Raw genomic sequence first — 20070 nt, forward strand, 5'->3', positions numbered from 1 at the left:
ATGAACTGTATTTGTTTGTGTCAGGGAATGCAAGGAAATAAAAATGTAACAATTCTTTCAGTCCTCTAATTAGCACAAAATCATTTTTACAGGAGGAATTAGCACAAAATCATTTTTACCGAGGCTTTCAGGAGAAAAGACATCAGCATGCGACTTGAAATTCATTTGTAATGGGCCCAAATGTGTTTTATTGTCCTTCTTTGTGCTCCCTGTTACGCAGGAGATTTTTCATGACAAAAATATCATGAATACATGAACTTGGGGTGCTGTTCTTTAGGACCCTCCATCATTTACACTTGGTAAATATTTATATAAATGTTGTGATGCTGTGCTGGCCAGCCCTGAGTTCCAGCAGTTTGTTGATGCCATATCCTCACATGCCTATGGCTGCAAAACTCATGACCAGATACTGGAAGTCACATCACTCAGAAATCACATCACTCAGAAATCACATCATTCCGAAATTCACATCTCTGCTCTTTGGACACATGCAGGAAAATACCCAATTTTACAGGAAAATAAAATAAATATAAAATGAGAGTCACTTAATGGCAGCTTTAGGGGAAGGCTGTGCTCTGAAAATAGTGTGTCCTGGACCTTGCCTAAGCGCAGGACAAACCCCAAACGCCCTGAGGCAGGAGCAGCCAGCCCTGAGCCACGGGCCCTGCAGGCTCCTGCTGTCCCAGGAGGCTATGTTTGCCATCCCTGACAACAAACAGGTCAAGGAAAGTGAGCTCAGCAACGTTATTTGGTGTTTATTAACACATGTAAGTCCCTGTGCCGTCAGTCAGGCACAAAAACCTGGGTTTGCCAGTGCTGTAGAGCAGAGCCATCCTACCAAAGCCATTAATTAATTTAACCAGAGCATTAATTAATTTAACCTGAGCCCAGCCCACCCAGGGCTGCCACAGCCACCCCAGCGACCCCACAGCTGCAGCCCCACAGAAAAGCTGAGTGCCCACGCTCAAACCTGGCCAAACAGCCCTTCTCCTCAGCAGGAACATTCATTGCATTGAACTCCTCCACTCCCCAGAGCAGCCCAGCTGTGAACGGGGAGCTGAGGAGGAGAGGCTGAAGCGACCAGAACACCTGAGGTTTGCTGAGGAAATTCTCATGCTAATGGTGCTCCCAAAATCGCACGTGAGGTTTGGTTTCTGACAGAGAATCATAAAGATTTGAATAAAAATTAGAAATTCTGTGACTAGACAGGAGGCCTGTTCAATAAAAGGTGCTGCTCACGCTGGTCCAAAGGCAGATTTCTCCTCAGCATTTTACCCCGTTAAAATGCAGCAATCCCACCAAAATGCAGTAGTGCCACTGCTTTGATAAGCATATACTTTTAAATGAGATAAATTAAGAAAACAAACGAACCCACGAAGCTGCAGCTCCTCTACATTGTGCCACAGCACCAGAGAGGGAAACTCTTCCCTGCTCAGCCAGGGGAGCAGAGACAGGAGGAAAGCAGAGAAAGCACACCATATAGGAAATGTCAAATATGTCAAAACATTCATGAATACCAACATCTCCCTCTGCACCATCCGCAGCTGCAGGGGTTACCCAGGGCTAACGTTTCACAAGTGCAGATTATGCAGCGCGGGGTTTACTTATACATAAAGAATCAGCTACAGGTGCATCCGAGGCACCTTTTGCATGCAGCCAGTCCGGGCATTTCTCACGCTGCAGAAAAGCCAGGAGGGTAAAATCACATAAAACGTGAATTCCCCAGCTCTGGAGACCCCGGCCGTGAGTTCTGTGGGCTGCTCACAGCACTCAGGTGAGGATGATGGGGCAGGCACCCACAGGTGAGGATGATGGGGCAGGCACCCACAGGTGAGGATGACGAGGGAAGGGCCCACAGGTGAGGATGATGGGGCAGGCACCCACAGGTGAGGATGACGAGGGAGGGACCCACAGGTGAGGATGAAGAGGGAGGGACCGAGCGCTGCCTCTGCATTCCCAAAGCAGCAAAGCTCCCACCGGGGCAGCTCCTGTGCAGGAGCAGCACGCACCTCCCCAGCAATGCTGCCAGCCCGCTTTGGTGGCACTCGGAGCCCAGCACAGCCAGGGCACCATGGCACCGTCCAGAGCCTCGGAAAAGGCGGCTGGGATTGCGGGGCGCGGCGGGCAGGGCACACCTGGCCCGAACCCAGCCCCGGTTCCCGGTCAGGTTCGGAAATGTCGGCACGTTTGGGAGAATTGCGCCTCGGTGTAACCTCCTGGGCAGGAGGAGGAAGGTGCCCAGCCCTGGGGAGGAGCGGGGACGCTCCTGTGTGCGCGGCAGCGTGACTCCGGACAAAGCAAACGCTCTCCACCCTTACACCTCGGAGTAACTCCACAAAAACAGCAAAACAGAAAGTTGGGCTCAAATCAGCCCGGGGGGGTTTGCAGAGAGCTACAAAACCTGGAATTGCGAGGAACAAACCAGGATGGGTCTGGCTGCTCCTCACACCAGCCCAGCAGAACGAGCAGTAACAAATTCCAGCAGCAGCGCACGGCAAAAATAATTAAGATAGCTATTGATCTGGAATATTGCAAGCCCGGAGAAGCGAAACCTTTTAATAAATCCTCCCATTGATACCGCCAGTTAAAAAACCATTCCTTCAGCTCCACATTCTGCCTTGAGCTCCCGCTCTGAACCCTTTTCCCCAAGGTCTCTGCACAGCGCTCAGCATTCCCGGAGCCTGCAGAAGGCGAAAGGCAGCAAGGCAGGGAGTACAGAGGCTGTGCCCCCTCGGCAGCCCGCCCCCAGCCCCATCCCCTGCCCACCTTGGTGCCCGCTGCCCGTGTCCGGTGCCCGCTCGCTCCAGGCTCGGCTCCTCCGCTCGTCCCGCACGGGACACACCCGGGTACACCCAGGAGAAATTGCGGGGAAAAGCCGCGGCAGGTGTGGAAGGGCCGCCCGGGAAGGATAAATCCTGCTCTGCCCAGGTGCAGAGGGTTAAACCTGTCAGGAAAGTTGCTGCGAAGGGCGCTGATTAACGCGGTGGGAGCAGGTGATTTCTGGGGGGATTGGGAACAGCTGGGGGATATTCAGAGGGGGATCGGGTTGTTAAATTCTTTCGATAAACAGGTTTTTGTCTTTCTTTTGCGTTTTAAACCCCTTCTAGAGCATAGGCATTTACACTTTCATATTTATTTACGCATATTGAAGGAATGTCCGTATTCTATATATATTTAGGGCATCTCTGTATTCCGTGTGCACTCTTTAGGTCGAACCCACAAGTATTCCAGCTCCGTGGCGATCCCGAGCTCCAGACCCCGCTCGGGATGAGTTAGGAAACACCCGCATCTGCCCCAGCCCCGCTCCTTGTCCCGCACAGCACCGACTTTCATTCCTGTTCACGACTCTTCATTCTCGGGCTTTTCGCCCGGCCGAGCCGCCAAGCCCCTTCCCGGCACAGCGGGTACCCGGGGCTCGCCCGCTCCGGGGGGACGGGGACGGGGACGCCGGACCGGGACAGGGATGCGGCACCGAGATGGGGATGCGGCGCTGGGCTGGGGCACAGCACCGGGACGGGGATGCGGTACCGGGACGGGATTACAGCACCGGGGATGCAGAACCGGGATTCGGAGGCGGCTCCGAGATGGGGATGCTGCACCGGAATAGGGACGCGGCTCCGGGACGGGGATGCAGCACCGGGACGGGGATGCAGCACCGGGACAGGGATGCAGCACCGGGATGCTGCCCCGCACCCGTGTCCGCAGGGCTTTGGGCACCGCGGGACCTCGCGGCACAGAGGAGCAAAGGCGATCCCGGTGGTGCCTCCCTCACCCTCCCACGGGCGCTATATTGGCTCCCGAGGCGAGACGTGAAGCTCCATTCCCCTGGACAAACCAGCGGAGTTCGGGATCCTCCTCCCTCTGCACACTCGGGACTCCCGTGAGCGCCTCCCGCTCCCGGCACCCGCGGGGCTCCGGGCGCGGTGTTGGTGCCCCCGAGCGTGGTGCCCGTGCCCCCGAGCGTGCTGCCCGTGCCCCGGGTGCGGTGCCGGTGCCGCGGGGCTCCGAGAGCCGCCCCCGACCCAAAGCTTGGCAGGAGCCCGGATCCCGCACCCGCTGCGCTCCGCGCTGCCCCCCGAGCCCCTCCGCGGGCGCGGATTTGGGAATTAAACTCCTGCACGGAAGGTGTTTCCTGAGGAATTACCCCCGCCGAAGGGATGCGCCTGAGCGAACGCCGGCGCGGGGGGACGGAGGGATGGAGGGAGGGATGGAGGGATGGATGATTGATGGATGGATGGATGGATGGATGGATGGATGGATGGATGGATGGATGGAGGGATGGATGGTTGATGGATGGATGGATGGATGGATGGCGCGGGATGCGGGGTCTGCCTGCGGCGGGGACCGAGCGCGCTAAAACGCGGGGAAGGAAGGACCAACCTCCGAGCCGCGGCTCTTCCTCCTCTTCCTCCCGCGGCACCGAGCGGGAGCGGCCCCGGCCATCGCCGCTCCGGGAGCGCCGCACGGGCAGAGGCTTTTGTCCCCTGGCTGAGCGCCTTCGCACTTCGGCAGAAAGGAGACGAAATTCGATTCGTTTACATGTTTTATTGTTGTAAACATTAAAATTGTCTTTCTCAAAGAAAGAGTTCTCGGGAGAAAAAATAATAATAATAATAATTATAATAATTATAATCATAATAATCCGCGTTTCTAACTGTCGTACACCATATTAAAAAAAGGCAGCGACTTTCCCGTGTGCCAAACCGGGGTATACAAAGAAAAATACTACAGAATATGGCAATATTAAAAATATTACTCAAACATAAAATAATATATTAACCGACAATTTTTAGACATAAAAAAACAAATGGAACAAAAACAAACCAAGAATTCAAAGTGCTCAGTAATTTCCAGGGAGTTATGTATAGTATAAGCACTCTGGAAACAGTCAAAAGCTGCTGCATGCAAGATCTGTTTAGCTTTAGACAACAAAATAATCAAGATATAAACTTCTTCTTTAATCAACATCAACAGTACATACAACACTTACAAACAAGGGGTGTCGGGCGGTGTTTACAAACACTATGTGTCCCTTTGGGGGGGATTCCGGGGGTAACACTTGTGCCCACCTATTTTACAATTGAGAAAATGTTTGAAGCTTAGATAACTACCAGTCTTTATAAAAGCTACCAGACTACATAGTGTCTGAAATACTATTTATAGAATATAGACATTACTGAAATAGCAAGTGCCTATAACATTGTCACCCTGGAATCGTCATGCTTCCCTGGTATGGACAGATTGGGTTTTCTTTCCTTTTTTTTTTTTTAATTCTCCTTTTTTTTTTTTTTTAATATTTTTCTTCCCAAACACATTTAGCTTTTATTTTTGATTGATTTTTTTAAGAATTATTTTCCACGTTTCATCATAAATAGGCACAGAAGAATTTTTTACTTTTTTTTTTTTTAAAAAGCCAAACCGCATCTGATAAATTTACAAGCCTTCGCCTTCATTAACGCCACGCCACCCACGCAAGGTTTGGGGTCTGTCTGGGTATATTACAGCTTTCTTTTGCTGCAGAAAACTTTAGTCTTTAGGAGGGTGAGGCTTTGGGTCGCCCCGGCGCTGGGTTTGGCCCCGCGTGAGCCGGCGCCGCCAGGCAGGCTTGTCTTTGCACCAGAAGTCCTTAATCATAAACTCATTTAGAAGCCGAGAATAAAAAGTTTATACCATGGTATTTGTGTAGTCCATGAGCTGCATCCATGATGGCCCAGAGCCAAAATGCCCATCGCCTTCTGCCTGCAGGAGCTGGCAGCACCGGCCGGGTGGGAGCTGGCACCCAGGGGTGCTGCTCTGGGCCCACACCAGCTCCGGGCAGGTGGAGCTTCTCCTCGGGTCAGCGGAAGCGTGCGGGAAGAGTCTTAGAAAGGTAAAGTGTCCAGGAAAAGTTTGTCGATTATTGCTGGCGGTGGCACCAAATCCTCCAGTTTCAGGTAGAAAATGCGCTGCAGCCCCTGCGTGCAAAGCGTGCGGAGTTCGGGGAGCTTCCCCAAGAGTTTGGACAAATAGTTGGGGCGATTCAGCCCCCCGTTATTGAAAGTCACGTGGTCTTTGAGACAATTTACAATCTTGTTCTGGAGCTCTTCCACCCGCTTGGGTTCCTTGAGCCCGTGCCTCTCTGCAATAGAAGGGTGTGGGAGGTCAGGGGTCTGGCACGGAGCAGGGCGGGCGGGGGGCGGCAGGGGGGACACTGACCTGTCACCATGGCCAGGGCAGCGATGCACGAGAAGGCAGAGATGTCGATGTTCATGTTCTGCAGGTTGGAGGAGAACTCCACGATGGAATCGATCCACTCCCCGAAGCCACGGATGCACTGCAACCGGTGCAGCACCACCCCGTTGCAGAAGATCAGCTTCCCCTCCACGGGGTTGGACCTGCAAGGAAGGGCACGACCCCAGAGTGAACCGATGCATGGATGGAGGGGTGAGAGAGGGAGGAAAATTAGATAGCGAGAGAAAACGGAGGAAAAGAAAGAAAAAGACAAAAGACAAGAGAAAGACAAAATATAAGAGTAAAGAACGAGAGAATGAGCAAAAGGAAGAAGGACAGACCGGGGGAGAAAGATAAAACAGAGAAGAGGGAATGAAAGAGAAAAAACAACAAGAGAGAGCGGGAAAGAAATAAAATAATAAGAAAGGAGATGATTGGGGAGAAAATCTAAACAACTAATTACTCCAGGAGCAATAAAGGAAGGATTTAAGAGGCACCCAATTACCGAGGAGTTAATAAAACGCAGCCCAGCGGACCTTGAAGGGGTGCGACTCCCTGCCTGCCCCGCTCACCTGTACGCCAGGCGCAGCACGAACAGCTCCAGGAAGGCGGACTCGAACAGCAGGTCCTGGTCCGTCTTGGGCAGCTCGGTGAAGCCGGGGATTTTTTCCGCCCACCCTCGGATGATCTCCATGGAGCCGGTCAGCAGATCGTAGAACTGCTGGATGTGCTGGGTGTCGTCACCGCTCAGCTGGTAGTCGGGGTTAGCCTGGAACTGGAAATTCATTTTAAAAAGCACTTAATGAGGTTCTCTAAAGTCTATAACCCGTGAAATTGCTCGCCCCGTCGCTGGCCGGGGAGCGGGCTGGGATAACAATTAAAGCTCTCTCTGACCGGTGAGGAAATTAGATGTTCCGGGGCAATTAATTCGATTAGGAACGGCGCTCCGAGGCCGCCGCTCTCCGTGCGCGGGGGGCCCGATCCCGGGCGGGGCCGAGCCGAGCCGAGCCGAGCCCCCGGTGCCGGCAGAGCCGAGCCGAGCCCGGGCGGGCAGAGCAGGGCTGAGCCGAGCCGAGCCGAGCCGAGCTGAGCCCGGGCGGGCAGAGCAGGGCTGAGCCGAGCCGAGCCGAGCCCGGGCGGGCAGAGCAGGGCTGAGCCGAGCCGAGCCCCGGGCGGGCAGAGCAGGGCTGAGCCAAGCCGAGCCGAGCCCGGGCGGGCAGAGCAGGGCTGAGCCGAGCCGAGCCCGCGGTGCCGGCAGAGCAGGGCTGAGCCGAGCCCCGGGCGGGCAGAGCAGGGCTGAGCCGAGCCGAGCCGAGCCCGGGCGGGCAGAGCAGGGCTGAGCCGAGCTGAGCCGAGCCCCGGGCGGGCAGAGCAGGGCTGAGCCGAGCTGAGCCGAGCCCCGGGCGGGCAGAGCCGAGCCGAGCCGAGCCCAGCGCCGGGCGGGCAGAGCAGGGCTGAGCCGAGCCGAGCTGAACCGAGCCGAGCCCGGGCGGGCAGAGCAGGGCTGAGCCGAGCCGAGCCGAGCCGAGCCCCGGGCGGGCAGAGCAGGGCTGAGCCGAGCCGAGCCGAGCCGAGCCCCGGGCGGGCCCCCGTGTCCCCCCGCACGGCCGCGGGGCCGGACCCCCCTCCCCGGGCGGCGGCGGCGGGGTCCCTCCGCGAGCTCGGTGCCGCTTACCCGGGAATAGTCCAGGCTGGTCATAGCCGGGTTGGAGTCGACATGGGCTCTCACCAGCGCACTGATCAGACTCACCGGGGGAGAGGGGGGAGAAGGCTCCTGGGGGCTCTTCGGTTTGGACGGCAAGCGGCCGCGCCGGCCTTTGAGGCTGTCCGTGCGCACCACTGCAAGAGACGGGGGTCAGCCCGGCGCCGCGGGGCGCGCCCGACGCCCGGACCCGCTCGCGGACAGACGGACGGACGGACACTCACCCTCCTTGACCATGCCGACGGCCAGGCACTTCTGGAAGCGGCAGTACTGGCAGCGGTTGCGGCGGCGCTTGTCCACCGGGCAGTTCTTGTTGGCCAGACACACGTACTTGGCGTTCTTCTGCACCGTGCGCTGCACCGGGCGGCAGCGGCGTCAGCGCCGGACCGGAGCGCCCCGAGTCCCGCCTGCCCGCGGCTGCTTGCACCGCCTTTCACCCTGGTTCTTCTTTTTCTTTCCCCCCTCCTTTATTTTATTTTCCGGTTTTCCGCTTTGTTTTCTTCCCTTTCCCCTTCGTTTTCCGTTCCCGCTTTCATTTTCCCCCTTTATTTTATTTTCATTTTATTTTCATTTTTTTTATCTTTACTTCTCCTCTTTTTAACCTTTATATCCCTTCCTCTTTTCCCCCTTTATTCTCTTCTCCCTTTTAAATTTTTCCTTTTCCCCTTTTCTTCTTCGACCTTTTAGATTTATTTTCTTTTCCCTTCATTTCCTTTGCCCTTTTCCCTCTTTAATTTTATTTCCTTTCCCCCTTTATTTAGTTTCCCTTTTTTTCCCTTTTATTTCCTTTTCCTTCCCCCCTCCCTTCCTTTTTTATTTTTTTTTTTTCCCTTCCCAGGGCATTTAACAGGAGAAAATTGACAGCGTTAACATCCAAGCTAACCTCGCAGCTCCTAGCCGTGTTTTATATGCCAAGAGGAGGGAAAGAGACGCTCGGTAAATACAAATCCGTGGGCATTCATATTATTTACATTCCTTGGAGACCTCCTCTATTTAAAACGATAAGATTATTCAATCAGGATGGCGAAATAAAGAGATCACTTAATTTTACCACAGGGAATTCCGTTCCACACGGTTAGCTCAGACGCGCCGCTCTGTCCTAACCGATTTCCATCCGCGGGCCCCGCGGGCCGCCCCGCCGCCCCCCGCCGCCCCGCTCGGCCCCGCTCACCTTGAAGAAGCCCTTGCAGCCCTCGCAGGTGCGCACGCCGTAGTGCTGGCAGGCCGCGTTGTCGCCGCACACGGCGCAGAGCCCCTCGTTGGAGGGCGAGCCGCGGGACGGCGGCGAGGGCACCTGGCTGTCCAGCAGCTGCGGCGCGGGGCCCAGCGGCAGCCCCGGGAAGGCCATGGGCGGCTGCTTGCGGAGCCCGCCGGGCACGGCGAACGGCTGCCCGTCCACGCCGGGGTGCGGCCCCGCGGGCTCGGCGCCCATGGGCACGTGCAGGGGCCCCTCGAAGCGCATCTGGCAGCTGGACACGGGCGTGCCGGGCGGGGACTGCTTGAAGGAGAACAGCGACAGGCGCGACACGGGCGTCTTGCGCTGCTCGATCATGTGCGTGGTGGCCACGTAGTTGGGGTGGAAGTTGTGCAGGGAGCCGGGCTCGTCCCACACGGGGCCGTGCTGCACCTGGAAGCCGGGCGTGGACGGGGTCGGGGGCGACGAGGGCTTGTAGTAGACGGAGCCCGAGTGGGACATCATCTCCTCGGACTGGGGCGGCAGGTGGCCGTGCTGCTGGTAGCCGTGCATCTGAATGTCTTCCACCTTAATGGAGGACTGCTGTCCCGACAGGGGCATTTGGTACAAGCAGGGGGGCTTCACGTCGTAGCTCGTGTTGTAGTTGTCCATAAAGGTGCTGAAGCTGGGGAGAGAAGTGGTGGCGGTGATCTCGGTGTTGGTGAGGTCCATGCTAAACTTGACGAACTCCGGAGTCAGGAAATCGGAGCTGTACTCTCCCGAGGAGTGGTAGCTGTAGCTCTGGGAGGCCGGGCTGGCTCCTTGAGGCGAGGACCCATACTGAGCCTGAACGCAGGGCATGGCTGCGAACGAAACAGCGGCAGCTAGGCTCGGCCCGGGCCGCCCCGCGCCGGCCACCGGGGCCGGGCACCGGGAGCGCCGGGAGCGCCCTGCCCCGCCGGGGCCGCGGGGACGGAGCGCACCCACCTTCAGCCGGGGGAGCGGCGGCTTCGGGGCAGCCGAGGGCGGACAGCGTCGGAGCGCGGCGGGCAGCGAGGGGTCCGCGGGTTCAGAGCGCGGCGGCGGCTCCAGCCTGCCCGGCGCGACGGCTGCGGAGACACGGAGCCGCCGGTGAGCGGACGGACACACGGAACGACACACGGAGCCGCCGGTGAGCGGACAGACACACTGACACGCGGACCCGACGGTGAGCGGATGGATGGACACACGGACCGACACACGGACCCGCCGGCGAGCGGACCGACACACGGACCCGACACACCGACACACGGACCGGCCAGTGAGCGGACGGACACACGGACCTGCCGGTGAACGGACGGACACACTGACACACGGACCCACCGATCGGGCAGCACGGGTGGGAGACTGACACACAAACCCGCTGGTGCGAGGACAGACACACGGACCCGGAGCGGAGAACGGGCACACGTACCCGACGGTCAGGCAGCCCCGGCGGGGAACTGACACACGGACGGTCGGTGGAGGGACAGACACACGGACTCGCCTGAGCGCGGACAGACGCACGGAGCCGCCGGCGCAGGGACAGACACACGGACTCGCCTGAGCGCGGACAGACGCACGGAGCCGCCGGCGCAGGGACAGACACACGGAGCCGCCGCCGCTCCGCCCGGCTCGGGGGAGCTCCGGCTGCGGAGCCCACGGGAGCGGGAGCGGTGCCGGGCAGGGCCGCCCCGCGCCCTCGAGGAGCCGCTCTGGGCTCGGTCTGGTTATTTCTCGCTAAGCGGGCGGGCTGTCACCGGCACCGGCTGCCGGGCTCCCTTCTCCCCGCCCTCCGGGAGCCGCGGCGCGTCCCTGGGGAGAGCGGGCGCGGCGCGGGGTTCCCGGCGCGGCGGCGGTGCCGGTGCCGGTACCGGAGCGGGGCGCGGTGACAGCCAGACAGACAGCCCGGACGGACCCGGCTCGGCGCGGCGCGGCAGCTCCGCCGGGGACACGCGCCCGCGGGCAGCGCCACCCGTCCCGTCCGGGGACCGACCCGAGCGGGGACCGCCGGCAGCTGGCACGGCACGGGACGGCACGGCACGGCACGGCACGGGACGGGGAGCCTCGCGCGGGAGGGGGCGCGGGAGGCGGGCCGGGCCGGGCCGGGCACTCACCGGGGAGCGGAGCGCGGGGCGCGCATCCAAGAGCGGCGGCGGGCGGAGCGGCGGCGGCGGCGGCGGCGCGGGCGGCCGGACTGTGCCCGCCCGCAATGTGCCTTTGTTTATGTGGCCGCGGCCGCCGCCGACCAACGTGCGCCGCGAGCCCCCGCGCGTCACCGCGCGTCAGCGCCGCCCGCCAATCCGCGCCGCCCGCGGCCCGCCCCGGACACGCCCCCCCCGCGCGCCAGCGCGCCCTTTTGGTAAGGTTCCGAGCGGTGACGTCACGCGGAGGGACGCGCCCCGGCCACGCGCCCGGGCGGGGGCGTGGCCTCATTTGCATAGAGGGCGGTGCCGCCCCCGCCCCCCCGCGCGCGTCACCGTGACGCGAAACCCGGAATAGCGCGCGGCACCGCGACCCCGGGCCGGGACAGAACCGGGACAGGAGCGGGAGTGGAGACAGAGCCGGGACAGAGCCGGGACAGAGCCGGGACAGAACCGGGACAGGAGCGGGAGTGGAGACAGAGCCGGGACAGAGCCGGGAATGGGACAGAACCGGGACAGAACCGGGACAGAACCGGGACAGAGCCGGGACAGAACCGGGACAGGAGCGGGAGTGGAGACAGAGCAGGGACAGAGCCGGGACTGGGACAGAGCCGGGACAGAACCGGGAATGGAGACACAACCGGGACAGAGCCGGGAATGGGACAGAACCGGGACAGGAGCGGGAGTGGAGACAGAGCAGGGACAGAGCCGGGACAGGAGCGGGAGTGGAGACAGAGCCGGGACAGAGCCGGGAATGGGACAGAACCGGGACAGAGCCGGGACAGAACCGGGACAGAACCGGGACAGGAGCGGGAATGGAGACAGAGCCGGGACAGAGCCGGGAATGGGACAGAACCGGGACAGAGCCGGGACAGAACCGGGACAGAACCGGGACAGGAGCGGGAATGGAGACAGAGCCGGGACAGAGCCGGGACAGGGACAGAGCCGGGAATGGGACAGAGCCGGGACAGAAACGGGAATGGAGACACAACCGGGACAGAGCCGGGAATGGGGCAGAACCGGGAATGGGGCAGAACAGGGATGAGACAGAACCAGGCCAAGACCACAAAAGGAGCGCAACGTGCCCCCGCTTCCACTGCCCACCTGGAATTTAGTCTATTTTATTTTATTAGTATTTTGTTTTTATTCCATTATTAACTTAATTTTTATTTTATTATTGTCTTTCTTTTATATGTTGTATTAATTTTATTTTATTTTTATTTTATATATTTATATTTATAATATATATAATTTTTATATATATTATAAATATATCTATTTATATATTATATTTATAATTATACAATATATTTATTGTATAATTTTTCATTTCACTTATTTCTGTTTATTTCTTATTATTTCTTATTTAATATTTTCTATTTTATTCGTTTTTATTTATATTTATTTCATTGCTTAATTTAATTCATTATTTTCAGGGATTTATATTTTATTTGGCTTCTTTTGGTGATTTTTACATTATTAATAAATTAATAAATTTAATAATAAATTTATTTGTTAATAAATAATTATTTTTATTTACTTTAGACTTATTCACTTAAATGGCTGATGTTTATTTACTGAAATGCAGAGCCTGTCCTGGCTGGGCTCTGCTCTCCAGCCCTGTCCTTGCTGGGCTCTGCTCTCAGCCCTGCATTTCCCACCGCTGTGTTCCGGCCTGGAAAAAAGCACGCAGTGGCATCAGGGGTGAAGGGAACACAGCCCGGGGCCAGAACCAGCTCCTGGCCCGGGATAAATGCCCACAGCCCAGCCTGGGGTAAACCCCCCTAGCCTGGCCTGAAATAAAACCCCTGAGCCCAGCCCGGGATCAAACCCCACAGGTCAGCCTGGGATGAATCCCAATAGACCAGTGCAGGATAAATGCCCATAGCTCAGCCTGGGACAAAACCCCACGGGCAACCTGGGATAAACCTCCCAGCCCAGGATAAAACCCCATAGCCTGGCCTGGGATAAAACCCCATAGCCCAGGGCGGGATAAAACCCCATAGCCTGGCCTGGGATAAAACCCCACAGCCCAGTGCAGGATAAAACCCCACAGCCTGGCCTGGGATAAAACCCCCCAGCCCAGCCCAGGATAAAACCCCATAGCCCAGTGCAGGATAAAACCCCATAGCCCAGGGCGGGATAAAACCCCATAGCCCAGGGCGGGATAAAACCCCCCAGCCCAGCAGCCAGCGCTGGCCCCCACAGCCCTGCCCGGGAACACTGAGATTCCCTGGGAAACCGAGGAAAGGGCTCCTTCCCAACCCACCCTGCCACTGGGGCCACCCCACAGGCACCAGAGAAACCCAAAACCAGCAGAGAAACCCCACAGGCAGCAGAGAAACCCCACAGACAGCAGAGAAACCCCACAAACAACAGAGAAACACACAAACACCAGAGTAACTCCACCAACAGCAGAGAAACCCCACAGGCACCACAGAAACCCAAACTGCTCCCACTCCGTCCCACACTGTGCTCTCCTGATCCTACAGAGCTCCCACAGAAGGAACACCCCAAAGCTGTGAGACACCTCAGGGCTGTCCAAAATGTCCTGGGGTCAGTAAGGAACACCCCAGGGCTGTCCAGGATGGCATTTCTGGGGTCAGCAAGGAACACCTGAGGGCTGAGATACCCCAGGGCTGTCCAGGATGGCATTTCTGGCGCCAGTAATGAACACCCCATAGCTGTGAGACATCCCAGGGCTGGCCAGGATGTTCTGGGGTCAGTAAGGAACACCCCAAAGCTGTGGGACACCCCAGGGCTGTCTAGAATGGCATTTCTGGGGTCAATAATGAAAACCCCAAAGTTGTGGGACACCTCAGGGCTGCCTAGAATGGCATTTCTGGGGTCACTAAGGAACTCCCCAAGGCTGTGACACCCCAGGGCTGCCCAGAATGGCATTTCTGGGGTCAATAATGAACACCCCAAGGCTGTAACACCTCAGGGCTGGCCAGAATGGCATTTCTGGGGTCAATAATGAACACCCCAAGGCTGTGACACCTAGGGCTGTCTAGAATGGCATTTCTGGGGTCAATAATGAACACCCCAAGGCTGTAACACCTCAGGGCTGCCCAGAATGGCATTTCTGGGGTCAATAATGAACACCCCAAGGCTGTAACACCTCAGGGCTGGCCAGAATGGCATTTCTGGGGTCAATAATGAACACCCCAAGGCTGTGACACCCCAGGGCTGTCTAGAATGGCATTTCTGGGGTCAATAATGAACACCCCAAGGCTGTAACACCCCAGGGCTGCCCAGAATGGCATTTCTGGGGTTGCCTCCATGGGCTTCCCCGAAGGAGGAGCTCAGGCAGCCTCCCTCACCTGCAGCACCTCTCCACCAGTGACACCCCAACCCAGCCCACACCAAGCTCCAGCCAGGGCCCTCGCAGGGCTCCGTGATACACCTAATTACCATATCCTTAGAATAGATGTAATATAAATTTCATTACTCACTTAAAAGTTCTAAAGTTAACAGTATAACTTGAAGTTGAGTAATTAAGTAATCCTTATATAGACACTTATTAAAGTATTTATACATATTATCTTAAATCTACATCTATCATTTTGCCAATTAAAATTAGGACTTTAATTGCAATTAAGTAATTTAATTGCCAATTGAACAGCAAAATTGCTAAGTGACTAATTTTAATGCCTATTTTAATTACCAATCATGACTGGGGAGGGAGCTAATCAAGCAGTATCAGAGTAATGATGTGAAAAAAAGCGGAGAACAAACATTCCAGACTCGGTGCTTTTTGAAGAACAGCTCCAAATTAGAGAAGCGCCAACACAATCGCAGCCTTAGCGCGGGGTTCGGGAGCACAAAGGGTTTAATTTAATCGCGGGCACCTCGCCGTGCCCCGAGGGCTGCCAGCAGGGCTGGGGCATGAGGGGAGAGTACCTGGTGCTGCCATTTACCATAGAAACCCCAAATCCCATAGAAACACCAAATCCCACAGAAACACCAAATCCCAGAGAAACCCCAAATCCCATGGAAACACCAAATCCCAGAGAAACACCAAATCCCAGAGAAACCCCAAATCCCAGAGAAACCCCAAATCCCAGAGAAACACCAAATCCCAGAGAAACACCAAATCCCAGAGAAACACCAAATCCCAGAGAAACACCAAATCACATAGAAACACCAAATCCCAGAGAAACCCCAAATCCCATAGAAAACCCAAATCCCATAAAAACCCCAAATTCCATAAACACCCCAAATCCCATAGAAACACCAAATCCCACAGAAACCCCAAATCCCACAGAAACCCCAAATCCCATAGAAACCCCAAATCCCAGAAAAACACCAAATCCCAGAGAAACCCCAAATCCCAGAGAAACACCAAATCCCAGAGAAACACCAAATCCCAGAGAAACACCAAATCACATAGAAACACCAAATCCCAGAGAAACACCAAATCCCATAGAAAACCCAAATCCCATAAAAACCCCAAATCCCATAAACACCCCAAATCCCATAGAAACACCAAATCCCACAGAAACCCCAAATCCCATAGAAACACCAAATCCCACAGAAACCCCAAATCCCACAGAAACACCAAATCCCAGAGAAACCCCAAATCCCAGAGAAACCCCAAATCCCAGAGAAACACCAAATCCCATAGAAACACCAAATCCCAGAGAAACACCAAATGCCATAGAAACCCCAAATCCCAGAGAAACACCAAATCCCATAAACATCCCAAATCCCATAGAAACACCAAATGCCATAGAAACCCCAAATCCCAGAGAAACCCCAAATCCCACAGAAACACCAAATCCCAGACAAACCCCAAATCCCAGAGAAACCCCAAATCCCAGAGAAACTCCAAATCCCAGAGAAACCCCAAATCCCAGAGAAACTCCAAATCCCATAGAAACACCAAACCCATGGCAGGCCTGGTTGCCATTCCCCATAAAACCCCCAAATCCCATAAAAGCCGCAAATCCCATAGAAACCCCAAATCCCATAGAAACCCCAAATCCCATCAAAACCCCAAATCCCATAGGAGCCCCAAAGCCGTGTCAGCCCTGCCAGTGCCGCTGATGCCCCAGGAAGCGCCCCCAGCCCCTGTTTGGGATGAGGAGCCCACGAGGGGCACCGGGGCTGTCCCTCTGCAGCAGGATCGGTGCCATGGGGTCCCTGACACCCCCAAGGGCTGCTTTCACCCCTGCAGAACCGGGGGGGCACTGGGGCGCTGGCCTGGCACTGTGGGGGCACTGGGAGCACTGGGGGCACTGGGGGGCTCTGGGAGCACTGGGGATGCACTAGGGGGGGCACTGAGGGGCTCTGGGGGGCACTGGCAGCAGTGGGGTGGCACTGGCAGCATGGTGGGCAGCACCGAGGGCAGCAGGGCCAGGCAGGGTCAGTGGTGCCCCTGGCCAGCAGCTCCCTACAACACCCCCTGGCAGGGCCTGTGGGAATTCCTAAATCGGAGGGGTTTGGGAAAGCTGCAGAAGGCCTCAGAGACAGCAGAGCTGGGGTTGGAGCTGAGCAGCAGCCGTGAGATTGGGCAGCAGAAAAAGTGTGGAAGAAGTAGAAAAGCACAAATAGAGCAATGGTCTGTGTATTAATGCTTGGCTAGAACAACTCTTAAAACTGCAGAAAAGTTTATCTCGTGAGATATTAGGAAGTTCTAAGCTTAGTAATGGAGTTTTATCTGCTGCCTGGGATGTGAGCCGGTGGCATCTTCCATCGTCATCACCATGAAATGAGGCTGATGCTGGAAATCAAACAGCTCAAGGCAGTTCCACAGCAGTGCCGTCCTGTCTGTGCTTTGTACAGAGCCCTTAGCCAGCAACAGGGCCCGGTGGGCACGGCAGGGCTGAGCCTGTGGGGCATCCTCAGGAGGCTCCTGCAGCCCCAGTGCAGCTCCTGTGTCACCCTGGGTTTTTAGGATTTTCTGAGCCTTCTGATGTTGACATTCTTGTAGTGAACTTTCTCACACACTTGTTGTAAATAACTCATTGTTTTGCATTCCTTTATGGAGGAGGAGAAAGTTGATGGACTGTTGGTTTGTCCAGTGTCACAGGAGAGGTGGCACTGTCACCCTCCGATCCACCGCCACTTTAGGAAAACTATAAATGTTGGAGTCAGAAAATAAACTTCCCTTTTTTCTTCACCTTGAGAACAGCGCTGCGCGCTTGTGTTCTTTCATGTCCTATAGTGACACTCCTGCAGCACCAGTGCAGCTCCTGCAGCACCAGTGCAGCCCCTGCAGCACCCCTGCAGGCCCTGCAGCACCAGGGCAGCTCCTGCAGCACCTCTGCAGCTCCTGCAGCACCTCTGCAGCTCCTGCAGCACCAGGGCAGCCCCTGCATCAGGCCCTTCCCTGCACAGACCCACCTCACTGCTCACACCGTGTCTGACCTGCTGTGTGTTCCAGCAGACGGTTTTGGCAGGGAAGGGATTTGTGGCCTCTCCAGCAGACCAAAGTTTCAGACCAGCAAAGAGCATCTAATACAAAAGGAGAGTTGTGTATCAGGGGCTGGGCGCCCTGCCTGTGCCCAGGGGTGCAGGGGGCAGTGCCAGCCCCTCTAGCAGCCCCCCCCGTCCCCACAGCAGGGACAGCTGAGCGGGGACAGCTGTGCCAGCGCCATCACCCAGATGCAGAGCGCTGCCACTGCAGGGAGCCTTCAGAGGGAGCCAGGGTGGAGCGTGCCTCTGTCCGGTGTCGCACGGGGTGCGAGGTCCCCACACGGAGAAGGAGGCGCAGCCTGGAGCTGGTGTCTGACCCCTGGGCCCCTGTCGAGGTCGGTGTCCCAGGGCTGCAGCAGCTCCCAGCTCCCCTCCCCGCAGCCCCGGCCCCGGGCACTCGGTCCCAGGGCTCACACTCGTGTTCCACGGCCCGTCGGGCACACGGCAGCTCTGACACGGCCCTGATGTCCGTGAGAGGCTGGAGGCACACACGAAGCTGGTGTTGTGAGTCGCGGCGTGGGAGTCTCATTGCCAGGCTGGGGTGTGAACGGGCCATCACCTCACAAGCGCTCCGTTATCCCCCTCAGATATCCCAGAAACTTCAAGGGAGCGTTCCTGTCCCTGTCGTCCCGCTGCCGGCGCGCCCCTGGAGCTCAGCCGAGCAGGCGGTGTCCGCTGACAGGAGGTATTTATGGCCTGACACGAGGTATTTACGGCAGCAATGCCCGTGTCCGCAGAGTCCCTGTCGCTGTCCCGCGGGAGGCCCGGAGCCGCGCTGTCCCCGTGTCGCTGCCGGCCGCTCGCAGCGCTTGTCGGGTCCCGGAGCGCAGAGATGTTCCCGGTGCTGGGTGTCCGGCTCCGCTGCCGCGGGAGCGCTGCGTGTGCCGGCCGGGCTGCGGCTGGTGATATCCGGGGTGAGAGGCTGAACGGGCCATATGGCGCTCGCTGCAGCCCATCTGCTCCCTGCCCAGCCCGCCGCGCTGCCGCCGCAGCATCTGCCCGCCCGCAGCCAGCTGTGCCGAGCCGCGCCGAGCCGCGCCTGGCCAAGGGGGCTGAGTGCCGGGACCCTCCATCCCATCCCATCCCATCCCATCCCATCCCATCCCATCCCATCCCATCCCATCCCATCCCATCCCATCCCATCCCATCCCATCCCCATCCCCATCCCATCCCATCCCCATCCCCATCCCCATCCCCATCCCATCCCCATCCCCATCCCATCCCCATCCCCATCCCATCCCCATCCCATCCCCATCCCCATCCCGTCCCCATCCCATCCCCATCCCCATCCCGTCCCCATCCCATCCCCATCCCATCCCCATCCCCATCCCCATCCCCATCCCCATCCCCATCCCCATCCCATCCCCATCCCCATCCCCATCCCCATCCCCATCCCCATCCCCATCCCCATCCCATCCCCATCCCCATCCCCATCCCCATCCCCATCCCCATCCCCATCCCCATCCCCATCCCATCCCCATCCCATCCCCATCCCCATCCCCATCCCCATCCCCATCCCCATCCCCATCCCGTCCCCATCCCATCCCCATCCCATCCCCATCCCATCCCCATCCCCATCCCCATCCCCATCCCAGTTCCCGTCCCCATCCTGTCCCCATCCTCATCCCCATCCCCATCCCCATCCCATCCCATCCCCATCCCCATCCCCATCCCCATCCCATCCCATCCCATCCCCATCCCATCCCCATCCCCATCCCCATCCCATCCCATCCCCATCCCATCCCCATCCCATCCCCATCCCATCCCCATCCCATCCCATCCCCATCCCATCCCATCCCCATCCCATCCCATCCCCATCCCCATCCCCATCCCATCCCATCCCCATCCCATCCCATCCCCATCCCCATCCCCATCCCATCCCATCCCCATCCCATCCCCATCCCATCCCCATCCCATCCCCATCCCATCCCCATCCCCATCCCGTCCCCATCCCATCCCGTTCCGCGGTACCTGCCTCTGCCTCTGCCTCTGCCTCGGCCGCGGCCGCGGGGCGGAGCGAAGCCGGAGCCGAGCCCGGAGCCGGGAGCGGATCCCGGAGCCGGGGCCGCCGCGCCCCCTCGCAGCCGCCGCCGCGCGTCAGCGCCCGTCACGGCCCGTCAGCGGCGGCGGTGACGGCAGCGCCGGGGAGCGCCCGGGGCCGGCAACGGGGGATGGGGAGGCTGCCGGGGGGCGGGGGCGGCCCCGGGGTGACCCATTCCCATCCCGGGGTGACCCGCTACCCGTCTGTGCTGACCCGCTCCCACCCCCGAACTGACCCATTCCCATCCCGGGCTGACCCATTCCCATCCCGGGCTGACCCGCTCCCATCCCGGACTGACCCATTCCCATCCCGGGCTGACCCGCTACCCGTCTGTGCTGACCCGCTCCCATCCCGGACTGAC

At 57.9% G+C, this 20070-nt stretch overlaps 2 protein-coding genes across 3 annotated transcripts; one reads left to right on the forward strand and one right to left on the reverse strand.

Moving 5' to 3' along the window:
- Positions 1-4530: 4530 nt before the first annotated feature.
- NR4A2 (nuclear receptor subfamily 4 group A member 2) lies at positions 4531-10167 on the reverse strand. 2 transcript variants are annotated; one of them, XM_058027772.1, is made up of 7 exons: positions 10074-10167; positions 9084-9949; positions 8137-8266; positions 7961-8049; positions 6783-6985; positions 6196-6374; positions 4531-6118 (listed from the first exon to the last, which is right to left on the reverse strand). In XM_058027772.1, the coding sequence occupies exons 2-7, from the start codon at positions 9945-9947 to the stop codon at positions 5862-5864; spliced, it is 1722 nt and encodes a 573-aa protein (XP_057883755.1). In that variant the 5' UTR covers positions 9948-9949; positions 10074-10167; the 3' UTR covers positions 4531-5861. The 2 variants fall into 2 exon arrangements, with proteins under 2 accessions (XP_057883755.1, XP_057883754.1); XM_058027771.1 differs by having other exon boundaries at positions 7886-8049.
- Positions 10168-14870: 4703 nt separating this feature from the next.
- On the forward strand, positions 14871-16469 carry LOC131085942 (myosin light chain kinase, smooth muscle-like). Its single transcript, XM_058028521.1, has 3 exons — positions 14871-15354; positions 15658-15998; positions 16200-16469. Exons 1-3 carry the CDS (start codon positions 15137-15139, stop codon positions 16295-16297), a joined length of 657 nt encoding a protein of 218 aa, XP_057884504.1. The 5' UTR covers positions 14871-15136; the 3' UTR covers positions 16298-16469.
- The last annotated feature ends 3601 nt before the right edge of the window (positions 16470-20070 follow it).

This window comes from Melospiza georgiana, chromosome 7 (assembly GCF_028018845.1).
Source record: "Melospiza georgiana isolate bMelGeo1 chromosome 7, bMelGeo1.pri, whole genome shotgun sequence".
In the NCBI taxonomy this organism is placed as follows: domain Eukaryota; kingdom Metazoa; phylum Chordata; class Aves; order Passeriformes; family Passerellidae; genus Melospiza; species Melospiza georgiana.

Bases quoted from the DNA above. Each gene is read 5' to 3' on its own strand.
- NR4A2 (XM_058027771.1), bottom strand. From the start codon at position 9,947: ATGCCCTGCGTTCAGGCTCAGTATGGGTCCTCGCCTCAAGGAGCCAGC. The intron at 8,050-8,136 runs GTGAGTGTCCGT...CGTCTCTTGCAG, and splicing joins CGTCGGCATGGTCAAGGAGG to TGGTGCGCACGGACAGCCTC. The intron at 6,119-6,195 runs GTCAGTGTCCCC...CTTCTATTGCAG, and splicing joins TGCCCTGGCCATGGTGACAG to AGAGGCACGGGCTCAAGGAA.
- LOC131085942 (XM_058028521.1), top strand. From the start codon at position 15,137: ATGAGGGGAGAGTACCTGGTGCTGCCATTTACCATAGAAACCCCAAAT. The intron at 15,355-15,657 runs AACACCAAATCC...ACCAAATCCCAG, and splicing joins GAAACACCAAATCCCAGAGA to AGAAACACCAAATCCCATAG. The intron at 15,999-16,199 runs GAGAAACCCCAA...AAGCCGCAAATC, and splicing joins CATAGAAACCCCAAATCCCA to CCATAGAAACCCCAAATCCC.